The sequence below is a fragment of the Aedes aegypti genome, chromosome 1, assembly GCF_002204515.2.
Source record: "Aedes aegypti strain LVP_AGWG chromosome 1, AaegL5.0 Primary Assembly, whole genome shotgun sequence".
Taxonomy (NCBI): Eukaryota; Metazoa; Arthropoda; class Insecta; order Diptera; family Culicidae; genus Aedes; species Aedes aegypti.
The window spans coordinates 278,912,855-278,940,073 of NC_035107.1; the positions used below are offsets into that span (position 1 = coordinate 278,912,855).

At 41.1% G+C, this 27,219-nt stretch overlaps 2 protein-coding genes across 2 annotated transcripts in view; both read right to left on the minus strand.

Annotated features, from left to right (window-relative positions):
• Nucleotides 1–3,544: 3,544 nt before the first annotated feature.
• On the minus strand, nucleotides 3,545–5,649 carry LOC5573442 (facilitated trehalose transporter Tret1-2 homolog). Its single transcript, XM_021837932.1, has 2 exons — nucleotides 5,091–5,649; nucleotides 3,545–5,021 (listed from the first exon to the last, which is right to left on the minus strand). Exons 1-2 carry the CDS (start codon nucleotides 5,212–5,214, stop codon nucleotides 3,649–3,651), a joined length of 1,497 nt encoding a protein of 498 aa, XP_021693624.1. The 5' UTR covers nucleotides 5,215–5,649; the 3' UTR covers nucleotides 3,545–3,648.
• A 15,470-nt stretch (nucleotides 5,650–21,119) lies between these two features.
• The window catches only part of LOC5567327 (disintegrin and metalloproteinase domain-containing protein 12), a 41,050-nt gene continuing 34,950 nt past the window's right edge, over nucleotides 21,120–27,219 (minus strand). The window contains exons 3-4 of the mRNA XM_021837934.1: nucleotides 24,292–24,468; nucleotides 21,120–24,229 (exon numbers count right to left, since the gene is read on the minus strand). Of these exons, the coding sequence (XP_021693626.1) occupies nucleotides 21,497–24,229; nucleotides 24,292–24,468 (2,910 nt within the window). The 3' untranslated portion in view covers nucleotides 21,120–21,496. The remainder of the gene's footprint in view (nucleotides 24,230–24,291; nucleotides 24,469–27,219) is intronic.

Below are 27,219 nucleotides of genomic sequence, written 5' to 3' on the forward strand. Positions count from 1 at the left end.
ATTCTGGAATCTATGACATAAGGTCAAAAGGGCAAAAGATCGAAGAGGAATAAAGAGGAGATAAAAGGTCGAAGATCTTCATTCAGAGATGATTAAATTTTCCATTATGCAAATCACTTTCAACCTTTTGTCCTTTTGACCTTTTGCATTTTCGACCTTGTCTTCCAACCTTTTGTTCTTCGACTTTTTGTCCTTTCGACCTTTTGTCTTTCGATCGTTTGTTCCTAAACCAAGTCAGAAAGATGAATATTGCTCATGAGTTACAAATTAAAATTGAAAAAAAGTTTGTTTGACATACTTACAGTGCTGTTCTGAATAATAGCAGCGCATGTCGATTTTCATACAAAATGCTCAACTTTGACATGCTGTAGTTTTGTTCCCTTTCAAGCAATCCAACTGAAATTTTCTCCACAGAACTACAAATATGATCAATTTTGTAACTACAAAATTTCAGTTTTTTCTGAGTCCCTGCCGAAAAGTGAGACACTAGGTGAAATTTTTCAAAAAAATAGCAGTTTTTCATTTTCAATTTTTTTTCCTACAAATATTTTAAACATTTTCGGTTTAGGTGTAGGTTTGATAAGTAGGAGGAGATTGTTCCAATGGTAAGTGATATACAATTCAAAACTATAATGTCAAGCAGAAATTCAAATTTTTAAAACTGCTATTTTTTCGAACAATTTCACCTAGTATCTCACTTTCCGGCAGGGGCTTAGAAAATTTTGAAATTTTGTGTTTACAAAATTGGCAATATTTGTAGTTCTGTGGAGAAAATTTCAACTCGATTGCTTGAAAGGGAACAAAACTACAGCATGTCAAAGTTGAGCATTTTGTATGAAAATCGACATGCGCTGCTATTATTCAGAACAGCACTGTAGTTGTAAAACCAATACAAATTTCAACAATGAATGAAGCAAAGAAGAGGCAACTCGGACCCATGCCTGTAAATGTTTAGGTGTAGAGCTGTCTAGAATATAATCTACAAGATATTGATACTAGTTTTTGCACCATTTTCATCTAAATCCGTTACAACAGTTCACCTCATCAAAATTTATTAATTTACGATGCATGTAAAATGATATAACAAACAACAAAACTTCGAAAAAAAAAGTTGCACTAGACCCCCCGATGGATTATTTTGATTTTAGCAGCAAATGAAAGAGGAAGGTCTTGCCTTTCATCGGTCCAAATTTGAGACATGCCGATTTTTTTGTTATAAAGTTACATGAAAAAGACACCGTGCGCCGGATATTTTTGAACGGCATTTCGTTATAATAGCTACCAATAATTTTACCTTTAATACGAAATCGCTGCAAGCGTCTAGCTTTTTACGCTGGCTATTAAACGATAAAGGGTGATATGATTTTGACATTTCTTGCCTACAGATTTTATAGAGAAGTCATAGTAGGCAATGGTTTTATTTTGTTGATTGCACTGATTTTCACTTGATTTGTTATGCAGTCACAACGTCTTTGTATTAAATTTGTTATATCTACATTTTTATTTCTATAACCTTGCTTTTTTATGATTTTAGGCTATTATTTATAAGGATTCATCACAAGACATCCGATGTGAACGAATTTCAGTGATTTTTTGGATAACGGGGTTGAAGTGAACGCGCAAGATTATATCGTCACTATCACGTCAAATAGAGTCCTATCACAATTTTTCGGCCATTCGTTTCCGACAATCGGTGTTGCTGGAAGGCTAATTATTTTAGGATTCTTTAAAATCTAAAAAAGTGGATACAGTGAAACCTCCATGAGTCGATATTGAAGGGACCATCGACTCATGGAGGTATCACTATAATACAATTTTTTGTACAGAAGTAATAAAGCGCATTGTTTCTGTACAAAACAGTGTAACTTAGCTAGCAATGGAATGTATATCGTACGTTTACCGCTTCTTTTAATCATCGGGTACCTAAATAATAAATTTAGATAGATACAAATAAGTGTTTGCTAGAAATCACAACTAATCAAGAGCTTTGAACAGAAACTTGTTGCCTTCGCTAACAATTATCCTAGTGAGGAAAAATAAATCTCCCTTGCATTACCAATCGCTAACGTCCATGGAAAGCGGCCATACACTACGTCCTTAGGACCTTAGTCTCTTTTGTGAAATTACCCAACAAAACATCGATATATTCTGCACACTTTTGATAGGCTCGCTCAAGAAAGCCATCGTATTGTAACCAAGGACAAATCGAATCAGCTTTTCTGGCAAATCATGGCATACATCTAGATTCAGACAGGAATTTTTTATTTTGATATCCCTATTCAGTTTGTGAATTTAGCAACATTTAATCCAGTTTCATCCACCTACAATAAATAAGCATTATTGCAAACAGCTGTAGGCAAGAAATGTCAGAGTGGGGTCGTTCAAAATATATGGCATACTAGCGTAAAAAGCTGGATACGTTTTATTCGATTTCAATAGTGATTTATGAAAGAGAAAATGTGATTATAACTGTTTTAACTGTAGATTTACGGGCTGTTAGGTTGGGTTCTAAAAAGATTTTTCTTTAGTGGCTGTTGAGTGTGTTCCTGCAATTCCTGCATCAATAATTATCCACAAATATATCAGCGGAATCATTCGCCGCTACCCATGCAATCTAATTCCAGCCATGTCATGAACAAATTCGAAACTATATATTTTCTGTGGCTTATTTGCATTTGGAGATAGAAAGCGTTGGATCTTCTTTCTTTTCCTTACATCACAACTTACAAGTATAAATTGATACGTAACTATGCTTCTGACAATTCAATGTCAAATCAAACAATAAGAAAATACTGCAATAGTAGATGGCATAGTTTTAATTTCGGATCAGAGAGCGAGTAATGGCGCTTAAGCCAAGAGAAGTCACTGCGAAGGAGTGTGTGATAACTTTCTTAGCAACGCCACTCGATTTATTAATTCCCCTCGAAATAAAACGATTGGTACAATGCAAGCGCTTAGATAGATAGATTTAAGTACTTCTACGGTCACAATACTGACCGCCGATTCTAGCACTCTCTACCTGTCATTTTCGATTGGCTTCCATCCGATTAGCTCCGATAGTCCTATCCGCCAGACTGTGAATGAAATGACTGTTTTTGAAATTTATATATTAGCAGCGAAGCAGTACACTCACAATGTTTATTACATTTTTGAAAACTTTAACCTTTTAACGCTCATGGGGTCTCAAGAGAACAAACACTGTTCGAAGATTTCAACATGAACCAGTTCAGTTTGATTTTGTAAAAATGTTATTGAAACGATGTTAGGGACTCATTAGAGCACTTAAATAATCTGCTTGTTGGTTCAGTAGCGTAACTATTGATAAACAATCGAATAAGTATTGTTTTAAAACTAAATACTATTTTACGCATTTGATAAATTTAGGCAAAAATTAATAACTTTCGTTCGTTCGTTTCGTTTTTTTAAGCATTTCTCATCATTCAAAACATTGAAAGGAATCGTGAGCGGGAAGAAGGTGAATAATTATTATTTTTCGAAAACAAAATAGTTTGAAAAATTGTGCAGAAATATTGAGAACCAAAACTAAAATATCACAATATAAGTATATTTTTAAAGTCAATATAAACAAATAACATAAATACATACTCTCGGTAAAACCTACATTTCTGTATACACATGAAACCTGCATCATAGACTTCCTTGGGTGCCATTTGATTCGTCTTGCTCCGGTTTCCTTCCTAATCGTTTTTGAATCTCCTGCAAACTGAGCCCCTTCGTTTCCAGCACGAAAAACATGGTGAACAAAAACGCCAACGCGCAGATGATGGCAAAAATCCAAAACGCCCACTGATAGCCGAATGATTCGCTAATCAACAGGAAGAATCGCAACGCCAGAAAGTCCAAAATCCACGACACCGACACGTTGATCGTGTTTCCGATTGCTTTTACATCGTGGGCGAAAATTTCCGCAGCAATCGCCCAAGGTACAGGCCCAAAGCCGAAATTGAAGGCCGCGATGAACCCAACCATGCCGGTCAATGGAATCCAGCTTATGTACTGCTGCTCAACGTCCATATTCTGCATCAGGAAGTAAAATCCGAGTAGCGTTAATGCGACCGTCAATCCTAATGCGGAACTCATCAGAACCGGCTTACGTCCAACTCGGTCCACAAACATCAACGTCACGCAACAACAAGCCACTTGAATCGTCCCCATGATAATGGTGGACACGTCAGCTGAAAGTGATATCTGCGCTTTATCGAAGATGAGCTCACTATTAGATAGAATACAATCGATTCCGGTCCACTGTTGCAGCGATATCAAACTGAAGCTGATCGCCAGCGCCTTCAGATTGACCGCTTCGGTGAACAGTTTCTTCACGGCATTGGAATTCTTCTGTTGCTCCTCTCGCTGCAAGAACTGTTTAACAGCTTGAAGTTCAGGTTGAATTTCGTCGGCCGAAGCATCCCGGAGGTACATAAGTGATACAGTTGCTTGCTGGTAGAGTCCTTTGGATACGAAATAGTGTGGCGTCTCCGGCATGTAACCGAAGAAGATCATGAACAAGATCGGAACTGCACAACAGATCCACTGAAAGGCATAGTATCCCACATATGGACCAATACAGTAAACGTACAGGATGCCGATTGTTTGTCCAATTTGCAGAAACGACCCCAGCATTCCTCGATACTGATCGCTAGCGATCTCTCCAACGTACATTGGCAACGTAACCAGAATGCAGCCACTACCAAAGCCCAATACAAATCGTGCCCCAATCATCAAGGCCACCGAAGCAGCCTGCAAGAGCATAACCCATCCGGCAACGTGAACCAAGGCACTAAGCATGAGCGTCAACTTCCTGCCATGACGATCGGCTAGAAATCCTGCAGCGAATGGCCCGAAGAACCCCCCAATGGCAAGCACGGAGTTGATCCACGATTGTTCACTCTCCACAATGACCTGCCCGATTGGGTTATCCGAGAGGCTGTGCTCCGTAAGTTTTCTGAACATGGGCGATGGCCAGCCCAGGGCCAAGCCCATGATGACGGCCGAGATTGTGGCTGAAACGTATTTTCTTATGAGATTTTGGAGGTAACAGGGCATGGGTATGAACGAGGGTATGAACTCACCAACGCCAGCCACCAGGAACTCGCGGAACGTTGCTCGGGAGCGATGCATTTTGCTACTGGAGCAGTGAACAGCAGCTATCTCTTCAGTTTCGATATCGTCGAAGCCAGCGAATGGCAAACGCATCCGATGGTACTTCAAAGTGGATAAATGTCAATAAATAATTTGTAACGAGTTTGATTGAAGAATGATACGGCAGCGTGCCTCATGCGTAGTTTACATACTTATATCAAACCATCTGTACAGCTATATCAGGTTGCGATTTGAATAACATGTTTGAACTCACTTCAAGTGATAATAATGTTAGAATAAAAACGATATTCTTGTTCTCAAATAATGAACACGTACCAATGGTAAATTGAGCGAGTTAGTTTATTGAATCAGTTCATGAAACGTGGTTTTGCATTTGGATTCTGTTTACAATAGATTACCTAGTACTATTAAAAACATTCCCTTGAAATAACCAAAGGTTTCACACGGTAAGCAGGGAGTCACAAGGTGTTCTCATGCGATGTTGAATTGGTTTTGCAAGGTGCTCAAACGAGTTTACAGATATTTTCACTGAATTTCACTGAAGCATGTTCATTTCCAAAAAAGTTCAAGGACTTCCCAAGAGCTCCTAAGGTTCTAGAAAATCTTTTTAGACATCCTAATGGTCCCAAGGGATTACCAAAAAAATCAGAGGTTTTCAGAGATTCTGTATTCTACGAGTTTCAAAAGATTTCCAGAAATTCCAGGGTTTTTAATGACACTCCGACTAGAGGCTTGTAACAAAAATATAATAAAATTTTATCAGAATATGATATGCATATCATATTATGGGTGGGGATTGCTCATCAAACCTTCCGGTCCGCCTCATAGTTACGTACTATTTGGTGCTGGGTGTAGTTCTTGTTTTTCCAGCTGTATTGAAAAGCATGAGCCATAGTCTTTGGCATACAATCGGATCTATCTTTAGCAGAAAAGAACCGAAATGTCTATCGACGACCGGTGATTGCTAGCAGATATAGTGGAGAGCTTGTCTTGAAACGTTCATCGCTTCAAGCTAGTTGAAAAACTGAATACACTGATTGCCTGTCGATCAGAGCCGAACTAGGCATAGATCGTATACATACATCTGAATCTACATGTCTCCGATGTATTACATCGTTCTAGGTGGGAGTTATCTGATATGTGAATATGGTACCATAACAGAATTTTCCATCTGAACGAAGTGATAAATCATAATATTCCGCAAACTGTATCACACATCTACAGAATGTATTGCGTGAAGTTAAGACACAGCAGAGTATTGGGTACATAGGACCAAGTCCCTGCCGGGTGGCGCGAAACTGATGAGCGATAGACAATAGAATCAACAACACTGCCATAAGGGATAGTAAGCATGTGACTATTGTCGAAACTATGATTAGGAGGCAAATCAACATCCCAAGATCAAATTTTTGTTACAACCCAATGTAGGTATTATTAAATTAGGCTGTAGAAAATGATAAATTTCTGATCACTTAGGAACCTTGCAACAGGTAATAAATGCTCGTAGTCTGTTTTCTTCGAATACACATGTATAAATTGTTAAAATTGCCGAATCATACGCGGAATTTATTAAACGGATCATGAAATTAGGACTGAAATCATAATGATGATAGATTATCAACTTTCCTTTCGTCTTGCTATTTGTTACCGTTAGAATCACCAAACTGATTGGTTTCCCACTACTTACACCAATACAACAGCACGAAAACTGAAGTATTATAATCGCGCGTTGGAACTTTCAATATCCATATATTACATCAATAGTGAATTCTTGTATGTAGCCAGTATAAATAACAGAATCATCAACTTCTTGAACATTCTTTAACTGAAAACAGGATGCTTGTTTTATCAAACATGCTCAATCTGCACCTAAAATCCCGGATCCAAATAGTTTTCTAAATAAAATTGGGTCTAAATAAAACGTGTAGGCCAACAAAACATAATTGAGTAGGAGTTTACAAGTTACTTAGCACATGAAAAGCAGTTTAAATTAATCTATTACTAGATCAACACTAATGCTCACATTTTTATATTCTCATTTCATCATGGTCCTCATTGCTCGAGCGGAGACGTACACCCTGGAGATGAAAAAATCGACAGCGCTACGATAAGGAAACGTAACAGATGAGAAACTATCGATACATTTATCAATTATAAAACCCCGTTTTAATGTTAACACTTTGTTTCTGTTTTTTCTGTTTTTTTCGTTTCAGCAATCAAATAACCGAACCAACTCTACTATCTTTTCATTTCTTCCTCGTTATACTTATAGTCCTTCTGGCACTGAACCGAGTGGTGCGCCTTCCGCTTTCTTACTGGTGCTGTTTTTCCTGTACATTTGGCATAGTGTCGGAGGTGGTGTACTGTATTTGCTATACAACGCGCTACTTTCGATATTGTGCTTGGCGTGTGGGGAAGCAGTACTAGTGGTGAAGCGGAGGGCGCCATTCGGTTTAGTGCCAGAGGGACTATATCTATTTAATGTATCTGAAGCTTGTGGGACCGCTTTAATTCCGGCGCCTGCTTGTGGAAGATCCCGGTGTGCTAAACGGTATAGGACATGTTAACGGGGGAGGCTTGGTAGGTCCTCACCCAGCCCGTGTCTAGATGGGCGGATAATTGTCTGCCAGGGTGTGGATTGAGCAATTACAAAATTACAATTACAATATGATATGCATATCATATTATGATATAATTTTGTTAGGCTCCGTTATCCAAAGAACATACTAAACCAAAAATATAACATAGGGAAAGTGTACCAGTTATGGTCATGGTGGTTCCCTATTTAGCCATATGCAAAATTTGTATAACTTTTACATTTTTAATCTTTTTGAATGTTTTAACATCAAGATTTATCCTTTATTTTACTGCTAAAATACAAAAGATTCTTCAAAATGTGTAGGAATTCAAGATATCACGTATGGCGAAATAGGGAACCACTTTGGCCATAACTGGTACACCTACCCTAGTATGTTTTATTTCCCTTTAAGATATTTTTTTGTTCATTTTTAACAACTTCATCACAAAATAAATAGATAGTTATGCATTTCAATAATATGCGATATTATCGTATATCGAACAGTATTATAATTTTGATACTTTGTATCAAACATTATAACTTGGTTTGATATGTTTTTGATAGAATTAAAACACATTTTGTTATGTTTATGTTACTATTCATACACTTTTTGTTATAATTTTAGTTATTTTAACAACATCCTGCATCAAGTTTGTAACAACCTATGTTCGAAAAAAACTTATAACATAATAACATATACTGATATAATTTTGTTATGTACCCTTAGTCGGGACCCTTATCATAGACAATAACCTCACAACTAGAGATGTTTCCTACGATTTCCTCAGCTTTTGACGTTTGACTTAAAATGGCTTAAAACCAAGGATGGAAATCTAGCGATCATGATAAAACAAATAATGCATCGATGGCTTGAAACGGCTTAAAACAGCTTAAAGCGGCTTAAAACGGATAAAAACAGCTTAAAACGGCTTAAAGCGGTTTTAAACGGCTTTAAAAGGCTTGAAATGGCTTGAATCGGCTTAAAATTGTTTAAAACTACTTAAAACTACTATTTTTTAAAACTACTTTTTATTTTTTTTTTTAAATGGCTTAAAACTTCTTAAAATATTCAAATCAGGCTTGAAACGGCTTAAAACGACTTTAAACGGCTTGAAATGGATTAAAACGGCTTGAAATGGCTTAAAATGGCTTAAACGGATTAAAATGGCTTGAATCGGTTAAAAACGGCTTAAAACGGCTTAAGACGGCTTAAAATGGCTTGAAATGGTATAAAGCGGCTTAAAATTGCTTAAAATATCTATATATGGTTTGAAACGGCTTAAAACAGCTTAAAACGGCTTAAAACTGATAAAAATAGCTTAAAACGGCTTAAACGGCTTAAAACGGCTTAAAATGGCTTAAAACGACTTAATATGGCTTGAAACGGCTTAAAAAGGCTTGAATCGGCTTAAAACTGCTTAAAACGGCTTACAACGGCTCAAAATGGCTTGAAATGGCTTAAAACGTCTAAACGGCTAACAACGGCTCAAAATGGCTTGATATGGCTTGAATCGGCTTAAAACGGCTTAAAACGACATAAAATGAGTTGAAACTGCTTAGAATATCTAAAAATGGCTTTAAAACGGCTCAAAACGGCTTAAAACGGCTTAAAACGGCTTGAAACGGCTTGAAACGGCCTAAAACGGCTTAAAACGGCTTGAAACGGCTTAAAACGGCTAGAAATGGCTTAAAACGGCTTAAAATGACTTGAAATGGCTTGAATCAGCTTGAATCGTCTTGAATCGGTTTAAAATGGTTTAAAAAGGCTTCAATCGGCTTAAAACGGCTTAAATGGCTTAGAACGGCTTAAAACGGCTTAAAGCGGCTCAAAATGGCTTGAAATGGCTTGAATCGGCTTAAAATGGTTTAAGGCGACTTAAAATGGCTTAAAACTGCTTAAAATACAGTAATGACCCGATTTTGTCAACCCCCGATTTTGTCTACCCCTGATTTTAACTACCCCCGATTTTGAGACCTTTTTCGATCCGATTTTGTCTACCCCCGATTTTAGTATCCTTTTTTCCCGATTTTGTCAACCTAAAATTTATATTTTTTTCGTCAGAGTAAGCGCGGGCAATATTGGGTGCATAAAGTCAATTGTGATCTTGGCCACGTCTATACAATCATCTAAATACTGAAATGTTGAAATTTGAAATTTTTAATAATTATCCAAGAAACAGATCAATGTTACCTTGGATTACGGTACATAGAAAATGGAAGTGAAAAACAATGTTTATATTAACAAAATCATAAAACTAAGTTCTTAAGTTAATATTAAACTTGAAAACAGTTGAATTTTTTTTCCCGATTTAAGCTCTTTTCCTATTTTGTCAACCCAAAATGCAGCATGGGGCTGACAAAATCGGGACATTACTGTATTAAAAAATGGCTAAAAACGGCTTAAAACAGCTTAAAACGGCTTAAAGCGGCTTAAAATGGCTTGAAATGGCTTGAATCGGCTTAAAACGGCTTGTGGGCTTCGTAGCCGTGCGGTTAGTGTCACCGAGGCATTTAGCCGCATCGTGCTAAGGAGTGTGGGTTCGATTCCCGCCTCAGGCCGGAAAACTTTTCGACAGGAATGTCTTCCGACTATGCCACTGGGCGTTGCATGCTAGTCCGTTGTCTAGTGTGGTGCTTCCTTCAAAGGGCAAATAGCCCACTGGAAGCATTAACGTGTAGTGTCTTTTTTAAAGAAAAAAAAAAAATGGCATAAAACGGCTTCCCAACTAACATTCACTCATTTAACAAACACCGTTATGGCAGTTTTATCCAGCATCATGTTTTATAACATTTTAATAATTTCCATGGCCAACCTTTGTTAAAGCATTGTTCACACAAATTTGGAGAAACTTTAAAGCATGTCGTTGAATACCAACTTTATTTTTCAGCTTTAAAAACGTTTTACAAGCATTTAGTTCAGCTTTTATACGGCTGGTCTAAAAATAATTAAAGACTAATAAAAACAAAAAAATATTTTTCTAGGCACTTTATAAATGTAGTGTGCACTATTATTATGATAGTATAACAATCTTATTTAAAAATCGCCTGTATACTGGATTCGAACTCGAGACCTTCCAATCGTCAGCGGTATGCCTTGCCATCTGCGCCATCCTAGAATTGATGAGTGTACCGTCCAGTGCAAAATATAAACTTCTCATAGCTGAATATTGACCATGTTCGAGCTTCTATTCGACAACATCTAATCAACACATGGTACGCTAATCTACAACTGAACAAGCATATTATTCAGCTGCTGTTTAGTGCTGATCAAAGCTGAGTTCAGTCGGCTATTTTTAGCGCACAGTGAGAAAATTTATGTCGATGTTGGTCAAAATAATGTTTATTTACACAAAGTAAAAACAGTCTGAAATTATTAATCTAATTTCATAATAAGTTTTAGTTTGTTCAAAAATGATTAATTAACTTAAATAATTTTATAAATTATAGTTTGATTATTTTTTGATTTGTATTTTTCATAAACCTATTACATATGCATTGAAGTAAAAGTTCTCTGTATGAGTATATTTGAATCATTTGGAGGGTTAGTCCTCAGAACCCACCTGAATAGAAAAATATTCGAATATCTTGATGCAATTTTAATTTTCGGAAATGGCCAAGAAAATCATTTTTCTTAGAGCGCAGTATTTATTCAGCTGTGAAGAAATGTCATTTCAAATGTAGCTGGCTATAGAAATTTATTTAATCAATTCTGTCAAAGAAATTTCCATTTTTCTTGTACGGAAGAACATCCCGAGCAGGCGAAAAAAGCTTAGCAATAGAAAATGTAATATGGATAGCTTAAAGTGATATTAACTTGATAGATATATGATATAAAATATCTGGAAATGATATCTAAAATAAACAACTAGAACAAAATTGGCATGTCATATTTAGATTCTGCAAGATTTTACCAATAGCTGCGAGCTATTGATTAGATCTGCGTACATCAAATTTTTCATAGGTTTAGAAGTTCCAGGAACAAAATTTTGATATTGTCTTCAGATATTTTATCTCTTATGTCAATCAAGTCAATATCACGCTTTGTTTGTCAGTACTTTGCTCCTACTCGGAACACTTAGCTTAAATGTTTATTTTTGTTTTTCACAATAATTCTGCATTTCTGGAGACTGATCATGTTTATTTTCTGAACAGCTATTTCAAAAGTTTTAAGAAAGCATAATTTATGAGCTTTGAAATGCATTCGGAACTCAACACGAATTTCGGATATTTTGTCCATTTTATGAAATTTAGCTATAGTGTGATCGCTTTCACAAGGCTTATTTATTGCTGAACAATGTGTTTGTTAATCGTCATTTTGGCCTCTATTGGATCAACTGTTCTTATAATATACTGAAGCTGAATTAGGATTTTATAAGATACTTATTTAGCTCTTATTCATGCTTATGTTAAACATGTGGGAATAGCTGAAGTGCGACGCAAGTAAAACGTTAGTTCGTCTTCTGAATATCCTTTTATACATATACATTTGTTTAGTGGAATATTGGCTTTTTAATTGGGGGAAACATGTCTTGTTCAGCTTATTTGTAGAACAATCTTGACTAGTCGAATGAGAATCTTTGGAAACGTTTAATAAGTGGCGATTCAACTTTTGTTCATTATAATGCATAACGTTGAACATTGACCTAAGTTTGTGTTAAAAAGCACCTTCTCAGCTCTTTATAGAGCAATTTTTTTATTCAGCTGTCATTACCATTATTGAACTATAATTAAACATGCATGCTTGTTTGTGGCTCTGAATTGTGAGTTGGGTTAAACGGCTTAAAACGGCTTAAAACGGCTTAAAGCGGCTCAAAATGGCTTGAAACGGCTTGAATCAGCTTAAAATGGTTTAAAACGAGTTAAAATGGCTTATAACGGCTCAAAATGGCTTGATATGGCTTGAATCGGCTTGAAATGGTTTGAAACGACTTAAAACGGCTTGAATCGGCTTAAAACGGCTAAAAACGGCTTAAAACGGCTTAAAACGGCTTAAAACGGCTCAAAATGGCTTAAAACGGCTTAAACGGCTTGAAACGGCTTAAAATGGCTTGAAACGGCTTAAAACGGCTTTGAACGTCTTAAAACGGCTTTGAACGTCTTAAAACGGCTTGAAATGGCTTAAACGGCTTAAACGGCTTAAACGGCTTAAAATGGCTTAAAACCGCCTCAAACGGCTTGACATGGATTAAAACGGCTTTAAACGTCTTAAAACGGCTTAAAATGGCTTAAAATGGCTTAAAATGGCTTAAAACGGCTTAAAACGGCTTAAAACGGATTAAAATGGCTTAGAACGGCTCAAAACGGCTTAAAACGGCTTTAAACGGCATGAAATGGCTTGATATGGCTAAAAACGGCTTAAAACGACTTAAAATGGCTTAAAACTGCTTAATATATCTAAAATTGGCTTAAAAAGGATCCAAACGGCTTGAACGGCTTAAAACGGCTTAAAACGGCTTGACATGGATTAAAACGGCTTAAAACGGCTTAAACGGCTTAAAATGACTTAAAACGGCTTGAATCGGCTTGAATCGGCTTAAAACGGCTTAAAATAGCCTAAAACAGCTTAAAACGGCTTAAAACGATTTGAAACTGCTTAAAATGGCTTAATACGGCTTGAAACGGCTAAAAATGGCTAATAACGGCTTAAAACGACTAGAAATGGTTACAATCGGCTTAAAACAACTTAAATCGGCTTAAAAATGCTTAAAACGGCTTCAAACGGCTTATTCTCCAATTTCTGAGTAGAAGTGTGTTAGCTTTGTTAGCTTCTGGAAGGAAGCTTTCCAGCTTCTGGAAGGAAGCTTTCCAGCTTCTGGAAGGAAGCTTTCCAGCTTCTGGAAGGAAGCTTTCCAGCTTCTGGAAGGAAGCTTTCCAGCTTCTGGAAGGAAGCTTTCCAGCTTCTGGAAGGAAGCTTTCCAGCTTCTGGAAGGAAGCTTTCCAGCTTCTGGAAGGAAGCTTTCCAGCTTCTGGAAGGAAGCTTTCCAGCTTCTGGAAGGAAGCTTTCCAGCTTCTGGAAGGAAGCTTTCCAGCTTCTGGAAGGAAGCTTTCCAGCTTCTGGAAGGAAGCTTTCCAGCTTCTGGAAGGAAGCTTTCCAGCTTCTGGAAGGAAGCTTTCCAGCTTCTGGAAGGAAGCTTTCCAGCTTCTGGAAGGAAGCTTTCCAGCTTCTGGAAGGAAGCTTTCCAGCTTCTGGAAGGAAGCTTTCCAGCTTCTGGAAGGAAGCTTTCCAGCTTCTGGAAGGAAGCTTTCCAGCTTCTGGAAGGAAGCTTTCCAGCTTCTGGAAGGAAGCTTTCCAGCTTCTGGAAGGAAGCTTTCCAGCTTCTGGAAGGAAGCTTTCCAGCTTCTGGAAGGAAGCTTTCCAGCTTCTGGAAGGAAGCTTTCCAGCTTCTGGAAGGAAGCTTTCCAGCTTCTGGAAGGAAGCTTTCCAGCTTCTGGAAGGAAGCTTTCCAGCTTCTGGAAGGAAGCTTTCCAGCTTCTGGAAGGAAGCTTTCCAGCTTCTGGAAGGAAGCTTTCCAGCTTCTGGAAGGAAGCTTTCCAGCTTCTGGAATCAGTGGAAGGAAGCTTTCCAGCTTCTGGAAGGAAGCTTTCCAGCTTCTGGAAGGAAGCTTTCCAGCTTCTGGAAGGAAGCTTTCCAGCTTCTGGAAGGAAGCTTTCCAGCTTCTGGAAGGAAGCTTTCCAGCTTCTGGAAGGAAGCTTTCCAGCTTCTGGAAGGAAGCTTTCCAGCTTCTGGAAGGAAGCTTTCCAGCTTCTGGAAGGAAGCTTTCCAGCTTCTGGAAGGAAGCTTTCCAGCTTCTGGAAGGAAGCTTTCCAGCTTCTGGAAGGAAGCTTTCCAGCTTCTGGAAGGAAGCTTTCCAGCTTCTGGAAGGAAGCTTTCCAGCTTCTGGAAGGAAGCTTTCCAGCTTCTGGAAGGAAGCTTTCCAGCTTCTGGAAGGAAGCTTTCCAGCTTCTGGAAGGAAGCTTTCCAGCTTCTGGAAGGAAGCTTTCCAGCTTCTGGAAGGAAGCTTTCCAGCTTCTGGAAGGAAGCTTTCCAGCTTCTGGAAGGAAGCTTTCCAGCTTCTGGAAGGAAGCTTTCCAGCTTCTGGAAGGAAGCTTTCCAGCTTCTGGAAGGAAGCTTTCCAGCTTCTGGAAGGAAGCTTTCCAGCTTCTGGAAGGAAGCTTTCCAGCTTCTGGAAGGAAGCTTTCCAGCTTCTGGAAGGAAGCTTTCCAGCTTCTGGAAGGAAGCTTTCCAGCTTCTGGAAGGAAGCTTTCCAGCTTCTGGAAGGAAGCTTTCCAGCTTCTGGAAGGAAGCTCTCCAGCTTCTGGAAGGAAGCTCTCCAGCTTCTGGAAGGAAGCTCTCCAGCTTCTGGAAGGAAGCTCTCCAGCTTCTGGAAGGAAGCTCTCCAGCTTCTGGAAGGAAGCTTTCCAGCTTCTGGAAGGAAGCTTTCCAGCTTCTGGAAGGAAGCTTTCCAGCTTCTGGAAGGAAGCTTTCCAGCTTCTGGAAGGAAGCTTTCCAGCTTCTGGAAGGAAGCTTTCCAGCTTCTGGAAGGAAGCTTTCCAGCTTCTGGAAGGAAGCTTTCCAGCTTCTGGAAGGAAGCTTTCCAGCTTCTGGAAGGAAGCTTTCCAGCTTCTGGAAGGAAGCTTTCCAGCTTCTGGAAGGAAGCTTTCCAGCTTCTGGAAGGAAGCTTTCCAGCTTCTGGAAGGAAGCTTTCCAGCTTCTGGAAGGAAGCTTTCCAGCTTCTGGAAGGAAGCTTTCCAGCTTCTGGAAGGAAGCTTTCCAGCTTCTGGAAGGAAGCTTTCCAGCTTCTGGAAGGAAGCTTTCCAGCTTCTGGAAGGAAGCTTTCCAGCTTCTGGAAGGAAGCTTTCCAGCTTCTGGAAGGAAGCTTTCCAGCTTCTGGAAGGAAGCTTTCCAGCTTCTGGAAGGAAGCTTTCCAGCTTCTGGAAGGAAGCTTTCCAGCTTCTGGAAGGAAGCTTTCCAGCTTCTGGAAGGAAGCTTTCCAGCTTCTGGAAGGAAGCTTTCCAGCTTCTGGAAGGAAGCTTTCCAGCTTCTGGAAGGAAGCTTTCCAGCTTCTGGAAGGAAGCTTTCCAGCTTCTGGAAGGAAGCTTTCCAGCTTCTGGAAGGAAGCTTTCCAGCTTCTGGAAGGAAGCTTTCCAGCTTCTGGAAGGAAGCTTTCCAGCTTCTGGAAGGAAGCTTTCCAGCTTCTGGAAGGAAGCTTTCCAGCTTCTGGAAGGAAGCTTTCCAGCTTCTGGAAGGAAGCTTTCCAGCTTCTGGAAGGAAGCTTTCCAGCTTCTGGAAGGAAGCTTTCCAGCTTCTGGAAGGAAGCTTTCCAGCTTCTGGAAGGAAGCTTTCCAGCTTCTGGAAGGAAGCTTTCCAGCTTCTGGAAGGAAGCTTTCCAGCTTCTGGAAGGAAGCTTTCCAGCTTCTGGAAGGAAGCTTTCCAGCTTCTGGAAGGAAGCTTTCCAGCTTCTGGAAGGAAGCTTTCCAGCTTCTGGAAGGAAGCTTTCCAGCTTCTGGAAGGAAGCTTTCCAGCTTCTGGAAGGAAGCTTTCCAGCTTCTGGAAGGAAGCTTTCCAGCTTCTGGAAGGAAGCTTTCCAGCTTCTGGAAGGAAGCTTTCCAGCTTCTGGAAGGAAGCTTTCCAGCTTCTGGAAGGAAGCTTTCCAGCTTCTGGAAGGAAGCTTTCCAGCTTCTGGAAGGAAGCTTTCCAGCTTCTGGAAGGAAGCTTTCCAGCTTCTGGAAGGAAGCTTTCCAGCTTCTGGAAGGAAGCTTTCCAGCTTCTGGAAGGAAGCTTTCCAGCTTCTGGAAGGAAGCTTTCCAGCTTCTGGAAGGAAGCTTTCCAGCTTCTGGAAGGAAGCTTTCCAGCTTCTGGAAGGAAGCTTTCCAGCTTCTGGAAGGAAGCTTTCCAGCTTCTGGAAGGAAGCTTTCCAGCTTCTGGAAGGAAGCTTTCCAGCTTCTGGAAGGAAGCTTTCCAGCTTCTGGAAGGAAGCTTTCCAGCTTCTGGAAGGAAGCTTTCCAGCTTCTGGAAGGAAGCTTTCCAGCTTCTGGAAGGAAGCTTTCCAGCTTCTGGAAGGAAGCTTTCCAGCTTCTGGAAGGAAGCTTTCCAGCTTCTGGAAGGAAGCTTTCCAGCTTCTGGAAGGAAGCTTTCCAGCTTCTGGAAGGAAGCTTTCCAGCTTCTGGAAGGAAGCTTTCCAGCTTCTGGAAGGAAGCTTTCCAGCTTCTGGAAGGAAGCTTTCCAGCTTCTGGAAGGAAGCTTTCCAGCTTCTGGAAGGAAGCTTTCCAGCTTCTGGAAGGAAGCTTTCCAGCTTCTGGAAGGAAGCTTTCCAGCTTCTGGAAGGAAGCTTTCCAGCTTCTGGAAGGAAGCTTTCCAGCTTCTGGAAGGAAGCTTTCCAGCTTCTGGAAGGAAGCTTCCAGCTTCTGGAAGGAAGCTTTCCAGCTTCTGGAAGGAAGCTTTCCAGCTTCTGGAAGGAAGCTTTCCAGCTTCTGGAAGGAAGCTTTCCAGCTTCTGGAAGGAGCTTTCCAGCTTCTGGAAGGAAGCTTTCCAGCTTCTGGAAGGAAGCTTTCCCAGCTTCTGGAAGGAAGCTTTCCAGCTTCTGGAAGGAAGCTTTCCAGCTTCTGGAAGGAAGCTTTCCAGCTTCTGGAAGGAAGCTTTCCAGCTTCTGGAAGGAAGCTTTCCAGCTTCTGGAAGGAAGCTTTCCAGCTTCTGGAAGGAAGCTTTCCAGCTTCTGGAAGGAAGCTTTCCAGCTTCTGGAAGGAAGCTTTCCAGCTTCTGGAAGGAAGCTTTCCAGCTTCTGGAAGGAAGCTTTCCAGCTTCTGGAAGGAAGCTTTCCAGCTTCTGGAAGGAAGCTTTCCAGCTTCTGGAAGGAAGCTTTCCAGCTTCTGGAAGGAAGCTTTCCAGCTTCTGGAAGGAAGCTTTCCAGCTTCTGGAAGGAAGCTTTCCAGCTTCTGGAAGGAAGCTTTCCAGCTTCTGGAAGGAAGCTTTCCAGCTTCTGGAAGGAAGCTTTCCAGCTTCTGGAAGGAAGCTTTCCAGCTTCTGGAAGGAAGCTTTCCAGCTTCTGGAAGGAAGCTTTCCAGCTTCTGGAAGGAAGCTTTCCAGCTTCTGGAAGGAAGCTTTCCAGCTTCTGGAAGGAAGCTTTCCAGCTTCTGGAAGGAAGCTTTCCAGCTTCTGGAAGGAAGCTTTCCAGCTTCTGGAAGGAAGCTTTCCAGCTTCTGGAAGGAAGCTTTCCAGCTTCTGGAAGGAAGCTTTCCAGCTTCTGGAAGGAAGCTTTCCAGCTTCTGGAAGGAAGCTTTCCAGCTTCTGGAAGGAAGCTTTCCAGCTTCTGGAAGGAAGCTTTCCAGCTTCTGGAAGGAAGCTTTCCAGCTTCTGGAAGGAAGCTTTCCAGCTTCTGGAAGGAAGCTTTCCAGCTTCTGGAAGGAAGCTTTCCAGCTTCTGGAAGGAAGCTTTCCAGCTTCTGGAAGGAAGCTTTCCAGCTTCTGGAAGGAAGCTTTCCAGCTTCTGGAAGGAAGCTTTCCAGCTTCTGGAAGGAAGCTTTCCAGCTTCTGGAAGGAAGCTTTCCAGCTTCTGGAAGGAAGCTTTCCAGCTTCTGGAAGGAAGCTTTCCAGCTTCTGGAAGGAAGCTTTCCAGCTTCTGGAAGGAAGCTTTCCAGCTTCTGGAAGGAAGCTTTCCAGCTTCTGGAAGGAAGCTTTCCAGCTTCTGGAAGGAAGCTTTCCAGCTTCTGGAAGGAAGCTTTCCAGCTTCTGGAAGGAAGCTTTCCAGCTTCTGGAAGGAAGCTTTCCAGCTTCTGGAAGGAAGCTTTCCAGCTTCTGGGAGGAAGCTTTCCTGCTTCTGGGAGGAAGCTTTCCAGCTTCTGGAAGGAAGCTTTCCAGCTTCTGGGAGGAAGCTTTCCAGCTTCTGGGAGGAAGCTTTCCAGCTTCTGGGAGGATGCTTTCCAGCTTCTGGGAGGAAGCTTTCCAGCTTCTGGGAGGAAGCTTTCCAGCTTCTGGGAGGAAGCTTTCCAGCTTCTGGGAGGAAGCTTTCCAGCTTCTGGGAGGAAGCTTTCCAGCTTCTGGGAGGAAGCTTTCCAGCTTCTGGGAGGAAGCTTTCCAGCTTCTGGGAGGAAGCTTTCCAGCTTCTGGGAGGAAGCTTTCTAGCTTCTGGGAGGAAGCTTTCCAGCTTCTGGGAGGATGCTTTCCAGCTTCTGGGAGGATGCTTTCCAGCTTCTGGGAGGAAGCTTTCCAGCTTTTTGGCAGGAAGCTTTCCAGCTTTTTGGCAGGAAGCTTTCCAGCTTTTGGAAAGAAACTTTCCAGCTTCTGGGAGGAAACTATTCTAGCTTCTCCAGCTTCTTCAAGGAAGCTTTTCCAGCTTCTGGAAATAGTTTTTCTTCTGGTAGGAAGCATTTCGAGCTTCTGGAATGAAGCATTTCCAACTTATGGAAGGGAGCTTTTCCAGCTTCTGAAAGCAAGCTTTTTCAGCTTCTAAAAGCAAGCTTTTCCAGCTTCTGGGAGGAAGCTATTCCAGATTCTAGAAGGAGACTTTTGTAGCATCTAGAATAAAGCTCTGTCAGCTTCTGAAAGGAAAATTGTCTAGCTTCTGGGAGAAAGCTATTCCAACTTTTGGAAGGAAGCTTATTCAGCTTCTGACAAGAAGCTTTTCCAGCTTCTTGAAGGAAGCTTTTACAGCTTCCGGAAGAAAGATTTTCTGTCTTCTGGAAGGAAGCTTTTCCAGTTTCTGGAGCTTTTTCAGTTTCAGGAAGGAAGCGTTTTCTGCTTCTGGAGAGAAGCTTATTCTGCCTCTGGATGGAAGCTTTTTCAGCTTCTGAAATGATACCTTTCCAGCTTTTGGAAGGAAGCTTTTCCAGTGTCTGGTAGATATATTTTCCAGCTTATGGAAGAAAGCTTTACCAGCTTTGAAGCTTTTTCGGCTTCTGTAAGTAAGCTTTTCCAGCTTCTGGAGGGAAGCTTTCCTGTTTCTGGAGGGAAGCTTTTTCTGTTTCTGAAAGGAAGCTTTTCCAGCTTCTGGAAGGAAACTTTTCCAGCTCCTGGAATAAAATTCTGCCAGCTCTTGGTAGGAAGATTTTCCAGCTTCGAAAAGGAATTTTTCCAGCTCAAGGAAGGAAGGTTTTCCTTCTTTTAGATGTTAGCTCTTCCAGCTTTTGGAAGGATGTTTTCCAGCTTCTGACAGGAAGCTTGTCTAACTTCTTGAAGGGAACTTTTCCAACTCTTGGATGGAAGTATATCCAGCTTCTGAAGAGATGCTTTTCAACTTGCAGCTTTTCCAGCTCGTGGAAGGAAGCTTTTCCAGGTTCGAGAAGTCAGCTTTTCCAGCTTCGGGAAGGAAGATTTTACAGCTTCTAGAAGAAGCTTTTCCAGCTTCTGTAGGCAAGCTTTTCCAGCATCCGGACAGAAGCTATTCCTGGATCTAGAAGGGAGGTATCCCAACTTCTGGAAGGAGACTTTTCCAGCTTATGGAAGGAAGATTTTTCAACTTCTGAAAAGGAATTATTCCAGCTCCTGGATGGAAGCTCTTTCAGCTTTTGGATGGAAGTTTCTGGCAGAAAGCTATCTCCACTTCTTTAAGAAAGCTTTTCCAACTTATGGATAGCAACTACTGGAGGAAGCTACTCCTGGATCTCAAAGAAATTTTCCCAGCTCCTGGAAGGATGCTTCTTAGCTTCTGGAAGAAAGCTTTTCTTTAGTTCTGGAAGGAAGCTTTTCCAGCTTCTCGAAGGAAGCTCTTTCATATTCTGGAAGAAACATTTTCTGCTCTGAAAGGAAGCTTTTTCACCTTCAGGACAAAAGTTTTTCCATCTTCTGTACAGATGCTTTTTAGATTCTGAAAAGGAAAAATTCCCAGCTTTTGAAAGTAGGATTTTTTATTTTCTGGATAGAAGCTTTTTCTGGATCTGGAAGTTAATTTTTCTAGCTTCTGGATGGAAAGCTTATCCGGCATCTGGAAAGAAGATTTCCCAGCTTCTGGAAGGAAGCTTTTCCTACTTCTGGAAGGAAGATTTTCCTGCTTCTGTGAGCAAGGTTTCCATTGATCTGAAAGAAAATTTCCTAGCTTCTGGAAGAAAGCTTTTCCAGTATCTGGAGGGAGCTGTTTATGTTTTTAGAGGATGTCCTTTAAGCTTCTGGAGGAAACTCTTTCAGTTTCATTTCAAGGACGAGTGTGGAGGAAGCTTTTCCTGCTTTTGCCTCTAACATTATTATCATTCTTATGCTTTAATAAAGACACTTTACCACATATCTGGGTGGCATTCGTGTCTTTTCCCAGTTTCAGTTTTACAGCTCTTCTCAACTTTTTGGAGAAGTTTTTCTAGCGTTATAGAGAACGCTAGAAAACGTGAGAGGAAGCTTTTCCAGCTTATCGAAGAAAGCTTTCCAACTTCTTTTGAGATGCGTTCATTTCATGTTTAAAGAGAAGCTTGTAATATAATACGTGTCATCAAAATGAAAAATAATTCCAAAAACCTCATTCATTAAAATCGTGTAACGCTAAATGACTAGTCGTTTATTTTATAACCTTGATATGTGCCCTGTGTTCTTTCATGCTAAGCACCTAATTTCTCGATAGGTAAGCAGTCTAGTTTGAATACTTTATTTGCACAATGTACAATTCCTTACGCTACTACTGCTGACGACGCGCTTAAGTACTTACTCAATAGAAAACATCGTTTGTATTCGATTGCTTGCAAAGTCAAATCACAATTGCTCGAGGAACGTGGTTCCAAGATTCAAAATTACCTTACAAAAAATATTGCTTCCAAATACATCGTGTCCGTTTAACAACATTACACAAAACCAACCAACAGGTTCGGCATAAAAAATTGCTTCAAAATTTCTAACCTATAATCACCGCTTGATTCCGCCGGCGGAAGCAATCTGTTCAAGATTCAGTTTCGCTTTCAGAGCTGCAACACTGGTGCTGCTGCTACCGCTACTACTAATACTACTATTGCTACTGTTACTACTACCATTACTGCTAGACCCTCCGACCGTTGGAGGCTTCTTCGCAATCACCGGCGGAATCTGAGGCAGCTTCCTAGCTGGTTTCGATAGATTGTCTTGGTGTGGTTTCTGAGGTAGACTAGGCTTGAGGAATGGTTTCACCGCTACGGTCGGTCGCTGCTTGATGGCCATCACCGTTGGAGAGGGTTGTTCTTCGGTGATTTCGTCCAGATCCGTTCGGGACTGGAGGTGTGGGGTTCGCGGTTTGGTTTTCTTCAGCTGAATCTCTGCGAAGGGGTTCGGCGTGGGAGGTTCTTCGGTGGCGGGACTTCGCTTGGGATGCACTTCGGCGACGACGCTTTGGAACTCTCCAATGGTTTTCTGTCGCGGTAGCTGCGGCAATCGACGAGCGGGTTTCTCGTCACTCTTCGAACGATGGGCCTGGAAGTCGTGTACTTTTTTGAGCTTGACCTGGCTAAGGAGGGTGCCGAGATCAGGTTCAGGGGTGCTTGGTTCTGGAGGCGTATCTGTTGCTGATTGTTGTGTGAGTGGGTTGAGGAGAGGACATTCAGAATCGACGCTTATCGAGCGTTGCTCGAGAATGGCGGGAGGACCTTTGGCTTTGATCTCGTGTATGGCTTCGTGAGCATCCAGAAGAGGAGAGGTCAGCATGAATGGTGAGCTGACCACTTTGTTTTCTATGGTGATCTTGCCGCTGTTGTTGATGTTCACTTTGATGAAGTGTTGAGCTGGTTCGGAGCTAGATACTGGCGGGGCAGGAGCCGCACGGGTAGGGAGGGTATCCGTTTTCTTAGGAACTCGAAGTGTATTGGATGTTGTTGTGTTGAGCTTCGGTGTAGATATCTCCACTCGTGGAGGTTTTGGTGGTCCGGTGGATGTTGGTGAAGCCGGAGGTACCATGTGCCCGTACTTCCGCATTCGAAATTTCAATAATACTTTTCTGAGGACTTCGGATATCAAACTACGATAGAAATAGACTCCACCTACGATTGCAAAAAAGAGTAAAACAGTTGGTACAAAGAATGACCAGAACGTGTTCAATGAATCTTCCGGATCGACGATGGGTCCACTATCGACTGATCCACCATGGCCTGATTTCTCGCAGAACTGCCCTCCATATCCTGCTTCACAGTGGCAGTTTCCTTCGCTGTTGCACACTCCATGCCCGTTACATCCCTCTGCGCAATCCTCTCCTACGTCGTTCTCTTGTAAATGATTTAATGATACGCACCTCTGATTCCAACACATCTTTCCTACTCCACATTTAGCACCATCCGGGACCAGCCCGGGGTTGACAACCTCCAACCCTAGATCTACTATGGCGGTGTTACAAATTGTCTCCCTCACAGTCCCTCTCGGACCATAATGGCTGAACTTGGTTGTGGTTAGCTTAGAATATGCTTGAATTCCATAATCCAGCTTTTCGTTCCGATGACTACAGTGCAGCAATCCACACATCATATCTTCTTGACTACACTTCGTGTATTCTCCTGTGAGCAAGTTATTCCCACAGTTTCCGAAGATCGATCCATTCCTATTTGTTTGGTAGCAGTATTCGTCTATCGACTTAGCCGTAGATCCCCAAAGAACCTTGCACTGACTGTCTCTTGTGCGGCACTGCCCTTTGAAGCAGTACGCCTTACCACCCGCACAAGGTTCCGTGTCTCTCAAATATACATCCCGTGGGCAGGCAGCCGACTGTCCGTCACAATGCTCTGCCAAATCGCACTCTCCTGTTTCCGGTCTACACTTGATCCCCGCAGCCTTAACCTGACAGCTATCAAGATCACAGCACTCTCCAGTCGCGCATGTCGCATTCACCGTCAGTCGGCAGGTCATCGCATCGCAGCACTTCGTATCGCACACGTGAGGCAGTCCACAGTCGCACTCCTCCCCGGGTTCCAGAAGCCCATTTCCACAGGTACTTTTCACAAACATTTTGTCCGGTTTGTTCTTTAGGCACGATCCTAATCCATGCTGGAAGGCCGTTTCCAAATCCCTGACGCTGCACGAGCTCCACTGATTGGGAGCGGCCTGGCTACGCACTGTCCTGGACGCCATGACGCAGTTTCCGTTCGGGCAGTGACACTCCGGTCCGTCGTGATCGATGTTGAAGTTATGACCCATCTCGTGAGCGATCGTACTGGCCTGAAGCGCTACAAACTTCGTATCCACCACTTCCACCCCTCCAGAGCCGGCGTACGTACACATTGACCCCATCTCCGCCTTGCCCACGACGCTATCCGTAAAGTGAACTCCCGTCAGCAGGTGTGCATTGTCATGTGGGATCATCTTCAGCAGGGTGTTCCTTCGGTAACTCAAAAACGCTTCCAACGTTTTCTTCGAATCCAAACTGATCTCGATCTGGTCCTTGTCGGACCAGATCACCACGCCAACCAATGCGATATAGATATTGAGCGGCCGGTAGATGGCGTTCATGACGTTGACCAAGTCCAAACAGTACCGATGAATTTGCTGATCGTTTCTGATGTTTCGATGGAGCATATTGTCGATCACCAGAACTAGTTCGACATAGCTCGAAGCGGCGTCAGACCTGTACGCCGCCCGGATCGCGTCCACAGTAGCTACGGGAGATGCCTCCAGTGCACGTTTGACCTAAAAGAGGTAAATTATACTCATAAAATCGATGATCACCAGTGATCGTATGAGATACCTACCCGATTCGGGTGTGGTTTGAATCCGACCTGCCGATACACGTAGTGCTCTTTCCCGGTGAGCTCCGTGCCTTCAACCTCCAGAAGATACGTTTCATCGTGATCGTACACGACTCCGCGGATGCCGTCGCACAGGGATAGGGCTACCTGTGACGTTTCCGCTCGGTTACGGATGATGCCCTACAAAACAGGAAACGAAAAGTGAGGGAGAAAAAAAGTTAGCTTAATTGAAGCTGAATGTTCAGATACGTGTTGATACGTGTTGGAACGTGCCCGCCGCAGAGGAAGTGGGATTGCGATAAGCGTTTGCCAGAGCGTCTACTAGAAACGACATCAGCTGTTGAGTGTACTTAGAATATGGTGTTACGTGTTTGGAACTGCGGATGAGGGACGTTGTTTTTGTTGAAGAAAAATGTCTCTTTTCGTTCTTCGTAATTCGTGTGGTACTTCACCAGCAAACAAGTTCGACATTTGGAACAAAAAGTATGTATAGTATTGCCTTCTGTAATTAACAAAAATCGACTATCACCTCAAAGAATATGAGCAATGTTTCCATGGAAATAAATTTAAGAAGTTGTTCTTAGCACAGATGGGTGAATAACACATTCAAATAAACACGGTTGGCAAGAGGAATAAATATTTTGTTTTAAATTTTCAAAGATTGCAGTATTCATATATCCAGCTTTTTACGCTGACATGCCATAAATTTCAAATCACCCCTTTCTGACATTTATTGCAAATACTATACAGTCAAATCCCCACATCTCGATGTTCTATATCTCGATATCTCTTCCTATGTCGATGATTTCTTCGGTCCCTTGATTCTGCATACATTTTCACTCTCCGTTTCTCGATATCTCCCTATCTCGATGTGTACTTGGTTGATTTTTGTTTCAATTTTTCTCTCCGTATGTCGATATTCCTATTATCAAAGGTTACTATACCCGATTTCAATGATTCAAAACAGTTCGGAAGCACCAAGTGACGTCTGCTTGGTTATTATTTTCTTGGTAACGGAGTGGCTTTCAATCTAGTATTCATTAAACTGTGTTCTTTGATTTGATCTCTCCCTATCTCGATGGTCCCTTCAATATCGAGATGTGGAGAGGCGACTGTAATAATTTTTATAGATTAATCAAAGCAAGCTTCGCGGTGGTAAAAATAGTAATGTTGACATAGAAAAGTCAAGTCTTGTGTTTTTGGAAATGAAAATCGATCTTTTTTAAAATTCCCCTTTTTATTCTAATTGTCGTATTGATCTTCTGGTTCCTAAAAGAAATTAATTAAATGAATAAATCCGATTAATGACTCTGTAGAACAACTGTTCTAGCCAATACTTGCTGCAAAACAAACTTAGTGAAAATTTTTAATATTCCAATCAACAATCCTAAATTTTAGTCTACTAAGATTTAACTATAAAATCTGTCGACAAGAAATGTCAAAATCAAATCACCTCTCATCGTTTTATGGCAAGCGTAAAAAGCTGGATAGATTCGCATTATGATAGGGTAAATGTTCCAATAGTGGAGGTACTAAGCAAGGTCCAACTTCATTTAACCCCTCAAAATTCAAGTAACACAATTAAAGTACATGTTAATGTTGATACGGGAAGTAACGACCATTTACTTGATGAGAAAATTGATTTCATCGCAGTAACCATCGGCATGTCAGTGAAAAATAGTAACTCCACTATTGGTACACTGTTCCTTTAGTTGAGGTAAATTTGTAATTTGTGTTCCTATAGTTGCGGTATCCGTTGTTTTCTTATGGGATCCTCCATTACAGGAACACTTTACCGCAACTAATGGTACAAGTAAGAAAAGTTTAAGCAGTTTTGGTGGAAATTGATAAATTTTGAAGCAATTTGAACGATGTTTTCAGCTATTTCATGTATACATAAGCCAATACGTCGAGTGGCGGTGTCTGATATATAGCTAATTCAATCAAATCAGTGTAAATGACACTATCGCGACTATAGGAACGCCCACAACTAATGGATCACTTACCCAATAACTCTTTGAGAATTCTGAGAATCATTGAAGTCGAAATAAATAACAAACTATTCGCAAAGATTTTACTTAAAATCATAAAAAAGAGCTGTTCTTAACACCAAATGTCCCTACAATTGACTTCTTTTTATGTTTTCTAAGGAACAGTAAGACTTCTTCAATTAATCCTTTAGAGAATTAGTATGAAATATTTCCAAAACTATCACAAGATTCATTTAATGACCTCACTAATTTATATTTTCTGCAACTACAAGAGAAAGTTACCAAATGAAGCTATAGAATAAAGTATGCAAATATTCCTTCGATAAGTTTTATGATTCTTTAAAAGATTTTTCTCTATACTCGTTCTAAAAGTTATAACCAAAATTTAGTTCAATAATCACAATATTTCAAATAATTCTTAGTGCTTATATCTTAAAATAGGTTGCTAAATGATCCATGTGATTCTATGACATTTCCCGGAATGCCGTTTCCCGGAGATCATTTCCCGGAATGACCCATTTCCCGGAAACCCATTTCCCGGAATGCCACTTCCCGGAATGTACTAAAAATAAACTTTCGCGGAGCCCGAAAATTTGCAGCGGTTAACGAGCAACACCCCAGCTAAGGTTCCAATCTCGCCGCCGAGAAAGAAAAAGAAGAAATAAAACACTATCACATTACAAAGTTCAAGCTAGTGTCTCATTCCAAAGGAGCGGAAGGAGTTAAGGAAGCGTCGCCTTATAAAATTGACAAGAAGAGAGATGGTCCAATAGTACCGATCCATGTACTTTTTTGAAATTCTTCCTAGAACAACTCCATGAATTATTACTCGTTCAATGATATTTGTCTTGAGAAATTCCTTTAGAAAACTTTGAAGAAATAGAACCTGATTTGCCAAAAAGAACCCTTCAGCCTTTCTCCAAGGATTCCGTTAAACCTT

What these genes read in the sequence shown, in the direction of transcription:
- LOC5573442 (XM_021837932.1), bottom strand. Translation starts at nt 5,214, where the DNA reads ATGCGTTTGCCATTCGCTGGCTTCGACGATATCGAAACTGAAGAGATA. An exon ending in GTTCCTGGTGGCTGGCGTTG is followed by an intron (nt 5,022 to 5,090) that starts GTGAGTTCATAC and finishes AATACGTTTCAG; the next exon opens with CCACAATCTCGGCCGTCATC.